The sequence below is a fragment of the Lactuca serriola genome, chromosome 4, assembly GCF_051521515.1.
Source record: "Lactuca serriola cultivar US96UC23 chromosome 4, Lser_US96UC23_V15, whole genome shotgun sequence".
NCBI classification, from domain to species: domain Eukaryota; kingdom Viridiplantae; phylum Streptophyta; class Magnoliopsida; order Asterales; family Asteraceae; genus Lactuca; species Lactuca serriola.
Window position 1 is genome coordinate 75565001 of NC_136411.1, and position 10067 is coordinate 75575067.

Sequence of the window (10067 nt, forward strand, 5' to 3'; positions counted from 1 at the left end):
AACTACATTGACACTTGTATATTTCGCCATCAAAGAATCCAAAAAATCAAAATAAAAATAGCTCTTCACACCAACCAAATAAAACCCATGTCTTCATCACTTTATTCGGAATTTGGATCGCATCCCAAACGTCAAAACCCACGACCCATACACTTTTTAAGTAAAACTCAAATACTTCTTCCCATTGATTACAAAATAAACAACATTAATTTGGGCTTTTGACCTTTCTTGAATCTTAAATCTATAGTACAATTAAATAACATAACCCTAAATATTTCATCAAAGAATGCCATTTTTAACTAAAAGAACATCGAAAACTAGAAAATATATAAGACATGCACATTTGCCTTTTCATTGTTCTTGGACTTGCCTCTCTCTTATTAGTGAACCCTAGTTGACCCATAAATTAATGCTTAAAATTTGAGAAAATGACACACGTTTGAACGCATTTCTTGGATTACCTCGGTGATTTAGTTGAAAGACACCTCCCACACGACACAAACCTCAACAAGGCCCGTGGTTTTCTTGTTCTAAATTTCAATCGCGAAATCTGCATATATACAAGACTTGTATAGTAAGTTCCAAGGATGGTAGCTTCAACTGTATTAACAAAATTCGGCTCATTACCTTCGGACGTGAAGCTCTAGATGCCTTCCAGCACAACAAGCTTCTTGATCTCGGCTCCATTCTCCTGGGATATGAAGTAACCATGTCACTTTAAAGAAAGATTCATCTCCCGTGTTTCAAAACTACAGCTTTTTTATGTGTAAAATAGTTGTTACAGAGTTAATATTTTGTATATCCCATGTACCACGTTGGAAATGTAGAAGCAAATCAGTTCTAGACAGTTTGATAATTGGTGTTTGTTAAAATGCATAACAAGTGTTCGATGAAATGCCTCAGTGAAATGTCTTTGAATTTCCAAGAGAGGAAAAGGGAAGCTTACAGATTCTCTTGTTCGAGCTTTTCAGCGATGGAAACAGCTTTACGTGTGGACCAACCATTTCTCTGTGATTCCGCCTGTTGAATCACATTTGCAAGAGACACTTTCCCTCTTACAAGACTCATGGATTGATTTTGTTCTCCTAATCTTGTTTGAAAACTTGAATTCTTATGAGATGGTGTAGCCTCTACTTTATGATCATTATCAATATGCAACATGGATTTTTGTTCTCTTGGAGAAGCCTCTACTTCAATGATCTCACTTCTTTGTTTTGCATATGAGTCTTGTTGGGATGTGGGTAATATGAGTTGGTTTTCTTTTCTTGATTCACTTCTGATTTCTATTGTAACAGGTGATCCAAGAACATGCTCAAACGCTTTCAAAATGTGTGTTTTGAATTTCTCTGCCTTTGATTTTGTTGCGTGTGAAGTGAAAATAAGTTGAACTGTTGGAGCTGCAAAATTAATCAAGTAATAACAAAACACTTCAAATTAGAGTATAATTTGAAAAATCTAACAATGTCATACAAATACAAAGCAATCTTGAACGCTATAATTAGGTAGATTTTGCAAAGTATAAATGGATATTTCTTTCGGACTTATTTAAAAGCATATATATACCTGCACCAAGACTAAGTGATGTCATCTTTCCTTCACGATACAAGAATTCTTTAATGCTATTTATATGAATATACTCAAGAACCTCCAACCAAATTTCTTCAATTTCTTGCCTATATATATCTTCTCTCATTTTTCTCTCATTTTTCAAAGCCCCTCTTTGACTTCCAATCATGTCACCATGGTCAAAGTTACTTTTCCGGGATCCATCTCTTCCACCGCCATTATTAACCACCACCGGACTGTGGCGGCCGCTGGTACCCGCGGAGGATTCCGGCAACACGTACTGCTGATCAGGTGCAAGCTGCAACAACGCGGCGGTCAACCAAGTCAACTTGTCATTCGACATTCTGAGTTGCTTTTCTGCTTCCGATAACGTCTTCAATGCTAATCGCAGCTTTTCCATATCTTCTTTCGATACTGCAAAAAAAAGTAGTACATATGTAAGAGACCAAATAGAGTGGCTTTTAATCTTTTATTATATCTGTAAAAGAGTTATTCTTCCAGCAACCCCTGACCCTGGCCCTGGGGCCCACAAGACTTACAAGCTTGTCGTTGAAAGAATTTCCATCTTGGCCTTTCTTTCATGAAATTGTAACTTCCGGCAAGAATATCGGTTATTACGGTTGCAAGTTGTGACATTAAAGCTAATGGCTCGACACCCGATTCCATAATTTCTCGTAAATGTTTGACTGTATTGACCGTGTCTGCTGACAATGCTAAATCCAATAGGTCAACTAACTTGTCATCAGATATAAGTCCAACCTGTGAAGTGTCATATATAATTGTTTAGCAATTGGAAAACATCAAGATCTAACTCATACTGCATTTGGCATGCATTGTACTAAGACTAGAACGAGAATAATGTCAATGAAACAAAAACTACAAAAAGACAAAAACTTGTCCACTCCCACCCAAAAAGGTGGAATCTTGTCTTTCGCATTTGACTAGACCTATCAAATGCGAAAGAAAAGATTTCAACTTCTTATGTGGGACAAAAAATTGCTGTTTTTGTCTCATTAAATTAATGAGACAAAAACAGCAATTTTTTGTCCCACATAAGAAGTTGGAATCTTTTGTCATTGCAAAAGACAAAAATGTCCTCATTGACAAAAATAGCTTTAGAAAGCTTATCTTTTGTCTTTCGCAAATGAATTGGACTAAGATCGGGAATCATGTCTTATCTGCCCAAAAGACGTAAACGCCCTCGTCACCCTCATAATCAAAATTAGAACAAAAAATAATATACCAATTCTTGAACAAGAGGAACCGAAATTCTTTGGCCAAGCAAACTAAGCTGCTCAAGTGTCATTTCAGCATCCCTCAAAGACCCATCGGACCTCGAGGCAATAAGCTTCAAAGCATCTTTATCAATTTCAAACTCTTCTTTAGTAGCAATCCATTGTAACGTATAAATAATATCCGCATCCTTCAATTTTGGAAAAAAAAACTTTTGACACCTGGAAACGATCATATGTGGCAAAACATCAAGACTCGAATTAACCAGTACAAAAACCACACGCCTGGGAGCTCGATCAATAACCTTAGATATCGCACTCCAAAAATCCGGAATCAAAGAATCACAATCATCAATTATAAACACCCGATAATGCGATCTCAAATTCGAACCAATCGTGTTTTCAATCAACTCCATCATACTTTTATACCCAAGATTATTCATGGGCCCCACTTCGATCACACTCCGGTTCTTATTCTTACCCTTGCCCGTATCATGTCCCACACAAGAACTGCAAAAACCGCACGGTTTTGGGTGATCAAAAGATTGACAAGTCAAAGCGCGTGCAAATATACGCGCACACGATGTTTTCCCGGTGCCGTGGGGCCCGTAGAACACGTAAAGCAACCCGACTTTTTTTCTCGCGATCGCGTTTGATAAAGCTTGGACTGCGAGATTTTGTCCCACGAGGTCCCGGAATGTTCTTGGCATGTACTTTTGAGTGAGATTCTGGTGGCCGGAGTTGCGTTTCCGGCCACCGGAGCGAGCTTCGGAGGCGAGATCGGAGTCGAGATCGGTGTTTAAAAGGTGGTCGGCGTAGAGCCCTAACTCGCCGGAATAATCGTGCACCCAGGCGGCGGGGTTTTCCGGGCTTTCTTGTGACCCGTCGATTAGTAATGGGAGTGATTCGCCGTTTGTGGAGGAGGTGGAGCGATCGGAGATCGCCGGAATTTGGCCGGAGTTGTGTTGACCGGTGCGTTTTGACCTTGAGTCTGATAAACCGCATGAGAGGCTTCTTCCGGCGATGTCGAGGAAAGATTTTCCTCGATCGTGAATCCGGGACCAATTCCAGGGGATTCCACAACCTTGTTTTGGAACTCCGGGCAGATTTCCGGTCAGGTTTTGGTCACCACCATGAGGTATGAAATTAGAAGCCATGGACATGGAGGTGGACATGGGCATGGGCATGGGCATTTCGGTACTTTTGGGTGCTCGGGAAACTCTTCTTCCACCACGAAACCTTCGTCGTTTGACCCGATTTTGACCATGGCTGTGGATGCTTGATTCATGTAAACGGTGGTTGTGTGATGAACCAACATTGTTGTCACTATCGATTGGGACATCATTTGAAGTATCATCTTGTTTGATTTTACGCCCCTTTTGTTTGCTTTTGTTATCAGAGCTTCCTGGATAAATATCACGAGCTAAATTTGCAGCATCAAGTGGAGAATCCCCGCTTGATTCTTGTTTCTTGTTTCTTCTATTTGAGGAGGAGTTGCCAGAAAAGTTGCCGGAAAAACCAGTAGACCTGCGTCCTCCTCCACCACCACCACCACCAGCATCAACGGCGGAAGGAGACTGAAAAGCGGGTGGACTCATGGAGGGATCCTTTAAAGATCGTGACCTTTGAAGAACGACGAGGTCCCTAATAAGGGACCTGTCGCTGATTATAGGGCTGTTTTTGTGCATATGGTTTTTCAAGTGAATACAATTTGTTAAATGGATATGGTTGCGGAGATGATCGGAGATATCACCATTAGCGTCCTTAAGTATCCGGTCACGAACAACTCGGGTCATGATCCGATTCTGCGGAAGGGACAATAAGGCAAGAAATCAGAAATTTTGGCATTTTTTTTCTCAATTGGAAACAAAATCACACTACATCAAATTCATGAAACCTCACATTAATGCCCCCAAATCTAATCCGTTATAACAGAATCGTTGAACTTATTAGCATTCTGATGCCTACCCGAAAACCCTCAAGTATAAACCCTTCGAAATGAATCATTCTAATACGACTAAACTCAAATCGAGTAAACTGATTCACAAACATTTAAAAAGTCGATACTGGAGTTAAATTAGTACAGACCCATTGAAGAAACCTAAAAGAAAGGACCTGTATGCTAACTCCAGATTATGCATTGAAATTAACAAAACCCCATTTGGAGAAACAGTTAGAAATGCAATCTTAAAAGCTCCCAACACCCACCCAGTTCACAGGAATCAAGAAACTTCCAGTTTGTAAATCTGTGAAGAAATTGAATTCGTTTTTGCTTTATGATCATTTAAAATTTGAGAAAACGGAAAATTTCACAGGATACGTACGACTAAATTCACCTGAATTAGAGGCAAAGTTGCAAGTGACCCGTTTCCATCATTAAATCTCAGATCTTTTACATCCAGTTCACGAGGGTTTTGTATCAGGAGAGGTGGCACGCACTTGAACCTCTTAATGTGGGGCGAAGCGAAGGATTTCGAGACACAAGGTCTAAAATAGGTCTAGTGTTTGTTAGTAACAGAGACTGAAGTCTGAAGATGCTGGTTTTAGAGAGAGAGAAAATGAGGTTTTTGTTGAGAGAGAGAGAGAGAGAGAGAGAGAGAGAGAGATTGCAACGGGGTGATGTAATACTGTTGTTGCTGACAATTTGTGCTTGGGAACTTGACACTTGCTAATAAACCAGCTCTTGTGTTCAATTATTTGGAATCAAAATATTTATACCATTTGAATTAATAACCAAAAATTATAGGGAAATAGAGTAATCTAATCCATATAAAAGTTTTTGAAAAGAACATATATAATCTTTAAATATTATTAAAAATAGAGCATTTAATTCATTAATGAAATAATCAGAGTATTTATTGTGTTTTAATCATATATTTTCCATCTTTAGATCAAATTGTTGATATTATTTTCTATAAATAAAATTCAAATATAATTACATTTAATTATAAAATCTATAATAATTATAGAATCTTTAAATTCAGTAATTATTTTATCAATTGAAACATATCATTCTATTTATATATATGATATCGGTTTCTCTAATTAATATTGTTCCTAATTTAACTACCTTGTTTATAGTTTTTGATTTCAAAATTCAAACCCGTTTATATTTTATTTTTTATTTTTTTTAAAACTTATTAAACAACTATATCAATAATTAAGTTGTTAACCTATAAAATCTAATTTAATCACACTAAATCAACAAAATATTTAAGAGTCAAAATTAAAATCAATATTATTCATAATTTATCTCCCAATATATCTCACATAAAATGAATCAATTTGAGATAATTGTTTGAATTTTAAAACTGATTAAATAAGAAAATCAATTAATTTGAAGTTTTGAATTAATATAGCTGATATTTTTCTTTTTTTTCCAGATGAATAGTCAAAAGTCTCCAAGATGATATCTTAGGATCCCAAAATTTTTAGAAGATAATGATTTCCTTATTAAAAAACACTCTATATATACGATTACACTGAAGTGGTTATTCTTACGATTTTGGATTGAGTCCTATGATTTACGGTGTTCTTCTTGAGCAATTTTCTTCTCTAATTCTTTTTTCCGAGCTCTTACTTTACTCTGTACTCCTTATTCTTCTTCAATTTCTTGCATTTACTACGTTCTTATTATTTGTTATTATTGTGTTCTTGTTGAGAGGTCATGAAAAAAAATTATCAATCTACTTTAAGCATATTAGTTTTATTCATTTAGTTACAAAAACAAAATTATACCATTTATATCAATTGTTTAATGGGTTGACCTATGTTTGTCAAGAAAAAACCATATGTCGTTTTAATGCATGATGACAAAGCTAGTGGCACAGACCAAAAGCAGGATAAAGAAGTTTTTTTATTGTTACACTTCAAGTTGCATGAACAAAGATGTATCTGTTGTTCCAAGGTTTTCAATAACTCTTTTATACATATTATTATAATCTTCGATTAAAATTTTCTAATTTTATATTATTGAATTTATTTATATCAATGATTTTAGTTTCAAAATCATCATTATAGTATAAGACTTTACCGGTGTGGTGTCACTTACGTTATTTGATCGTGACGCAAAAAAACTTCTGGAAAAAAACACACAAGAGTTGCTTCAAAAGTTTAATGAGGTTATCGATATTAACTTCATTTACATAAAACTAATTTTTACTTTTTGTTTGTCTATTTTTATAACTGTTAACTTTTTTTTCATTTTTAGGAGGGTAATATGAAGATTTATCCGTCTGCTTTGAAATTACTTTTGGATAAAAAGTTGGTGTTCAAAATTCAAATTTCTCATTATAATTTGAAGAGCAATGTTGATGGTTATGAATCTCAAACTTCAATGTTGATAATAAAATCATTGTTGAATTGGGAAAAAAAATTAACATCGAACAAGTAACATTCTTTTACGAAACATACTACAAACACTACACTTATTAGATTCGTTTTTTATATGTTAGTTGATCAACTAAGTTACATCACATTCCAACCAACATGCGTGAGTATCCGCATATAAGCGGGTCCAAAACTCAATCGTCGTAATACCATTCAAAAAGATTGTCCAACGGTGATGGTTGTTTTCGTGTAACACCTTTCCTCTTCATTTATATTCATAGGGACTTATACCATATTGACATAACTTTTTGACATAGGGAACGCCTAAGAGGGAACACATGCTCAGGGGTCGTGATTCAGCAGTTGTTTGGGTATGCCTAACCCATAATCATGCTCCCATAAGCAATTGCAATATGTGTACCAACATCTTGCACGATGAGTGCCTATACGGTTCAGTAGTATTTAATTATAAATGACTGAATAATGGGTATACCATAAAGTTAAATAAAAAGTGTATGAGAGTGAAATAATTAACAATGTACATCCACCTCCTTTGAGGTACCAACATCGTTTTCAGGGGTCTTATTAATAAGTTTTAGAAGCATGGATAAAGTAATAAAATGTTCCACTAAACGCCTATCATGTGACCTCAACTGCTCGCGACATTCACGGACCTCGTTTTTCAAGTTAGTAATAATTTGGTCCTTATCAATTGATGGTTCAGCAGCCGGTGGTGGTGGTGGCGGGTGAGATGGAACATTTACCCATGCCTTCTTTTGTTGAGGCTCATGGGTAGGGGAGTGTTTGTGTGATTGTGTTATGGAAGATGTCATGTGAACTTCTAGGTCAAGTAATTGGGGTGATCAATCCACACTGAGCTAATTATCCACCATTTAGCATTAGCTTATGTCGACTCCAATTTATGTATAGCTCTATTATCATGTTAACAAAATTATAAAATTATAAATAAACATACATTATACATACAAAATAAAATTACAAACTATGTAAGTAATCTTAATCAGTTGATGGTTATAAAGTAGTTGCACTCAAGCACATGTAAATGCCTCAATTCGACCATGCAACAACTCAAGGGATCACATTTGGTTGTTGGGTACCAAACAAACTGCTCACAAGAAAACTATCAAGAATCCCTATCTCAAAGAATCATGTATTAGAATATTATCGCACAAAAAAATGTGCCTTACCTTAAAAGCATGTAAAAAACCTTTTAAGGTGTACATAATTTTTTGAGGTTGTTTAGCTTTTGGTTCGACTGGATGTATAATCTTCTCAACCTTATTGAATACAGTAAATAGTTGTGAATACAATTAACCCCAATTATCCTCCCCCATGAATATCCACGACATAAAAAATTCTTAATTAAATTTGTAAAAAAAATATTAGTAATGATAATTATAATCCGTAATTATAAATTAACGGCGTGATACATGTTGAATTCATCAATGTTAAATACCAAAGCGAAATACTCCAGTAAAATAGTTTGTGTAGCCAACCGCCCATTGAAACCCTTCTCTAATAGATATAGAAGACATACGCAGACCACATCCTCGTCCAATAAGTCATTAAGCGAATGTTTAAACACATCTATCACATCGTCTAATTTCACGGAGACATTCCTCGCGGCCATAGGAAACACACGGGAACTGAAGGCGACGACAGAAATAAATGTAGAAAAATAGTCTCCAAATAGGAAACCAATGATAATACAAAATTCTTTCTTCTTGAAAGATAGCTCGTAACCCCCAATATCAAGAACCGTTTCCTCTACTTCGCTTCAGGGGTCCGTGATAACTTCATGGCAAAACACGTAGTGTAGAAGTACAGGATCCCTATCTATCTTAGGAATGTCTGAGCACCTCCCAAAACATGAATTTTGGAACACACTCTTGCATGCTAGTCTGTCTTTGATTGACGTAAGAATATCCACACCGAGTTTGGTTTTACAAGACAGTGTAATGGATGCATCAAAAACTATGTTACACTACAAATAGAAAACTTGTTATAATAGAAAACTTTGGTTTGTCAGTGTAATAGTCTCGCAACTCCGAAACAAACAGTGATGACCATTATGGATCATGTTCTTGACATTCCGAAGATGTTTTTTGTGTTCCGGACTAGTTCCTCGCATTCCGGAATGCAATTTTTCTTTAGAACACTAGTTGTTGATGTATAATAACATTATATAAACAACTAAAGTAGTGTTGGGTTGGTCCTAATCACTCTCATCATAAATTGCTACTTCGGAACATGGTCAGTTCATTCCAGGTATGTTCTTCGCATTCTATAATGAAATTTTTTTGTTTCGGGACACTAGTTTTCGATGTATAATAACATTATATAAACAAATAAAATAGTCTTGGGTTGGTCCTAATGCACTGTCATCATCTAATACTACTCCAGAACAAGGTCAGTTCATTTTGGAGGTGTTCTTTGGATTCCGAAGGAAGTTCTATAAACAAAAAATCTAAACACTAAAATAATAACAGTATAAGAGTAAATAACTTAACAATAAAACAATCAGGTCATTATGATCATGTTCCATATCTTAAGTCAAAGTTTGAAATGTGTGTCGAAGATCAGAAAGTTGGAGTGTGTCGGAATGTCGGGGAGCGTGTAGGAGATTGGAATCATAAAGTCGGAATGCGTTTGTAAATCGAACTCCATAATGAAATTGAGATTCAATTTTTTTTTTTCAAAATATTTTCCAGAAAATGAATTTCCAAATGGAAGTCTGGAATACATATTGTTACTCTAAAATGAGCATTCTGGAGGATACTTGATGAGCTGACTCAACAGATATGGAGTTCGAAATTGTAACATCCCAAAAATATGGATAAAATTTTTGTTTTAATTTCATTCAAAACACATGACACTAATATCAAAATAGTCAAAAGATTGTCATAACAACATGTTATC

At 35.7% G+C, this 10067-nt stretch overlaps 1 protein-coding gene across 3 annotated transcripts; it reads right to left on the reverse strand.

Annotated features, from left to right (window-relative positions):
- Positions 1–77: 77 nt before the first annotated feature.
- LOC145101921 (protein STICHEL-like 4) lies at positions 78–5447 on the reverse strand. 3 transcript variants are annotated; one of them, XM_079039229.1, is made up of 7 exons: positions 5123–5447; positions 2810–4603; positions 2106–2325; positions 1564–1980; positions 947–1397; positions 628–691; positions 78–550 (listed from the first exon to the last, which is right to left on the reverse strand). In XM_079039229.1, the coding sequence occupies exons 2-7, from the start codon at positions 4592–4594 to the stop codon at positions 458–460; spliced, it is 3030 nt and encodes a 1009-aa protein (XP_078895355.1). In that variant the 5' UTR covers positions 4595–4603; positions 5123–5447; the 3' UTR covers positions 78–457. The 3 variants fall into 3 exon arrangements, with proteins under 3 accessions (XP_078895355.1, XP_078895353.1, XP_078895354.1); XM_079039227.1 differs by having other exon boundaries at positions 5135–5446; XM_079039228.1 differs by lacking the exon at positions 5123–5447 and adding an exon at positions 4701–4961.
- Positions 5448–10067: the final 4620 nt, after the last annotated feature.

Bases quoted from the DNA above. Each gene is read 5' to 3' on its own strand.
- LOC145101921 (XM_079039229.1), bottom strand. From the start codon at position 4,594: ATGACCCGAGTTGTTCGTGACCGGATACTTAAGGACGCTAATGGTGAT. The intron at 2,326-2,809 runs GTATATTATTTT...GACACTTCACAG, and splicing joins TTCCTCTTGTTCAAGAATTG to GTTGGACTTATATCTGATGA. The intron at 1,981-2,105 runs GTAAGTCTTGTG...TTTTTTTTGCAG, and splicing joins ATTCTTTCAACGACAAGCTT to TATCGAAAGAAGATATGGAA.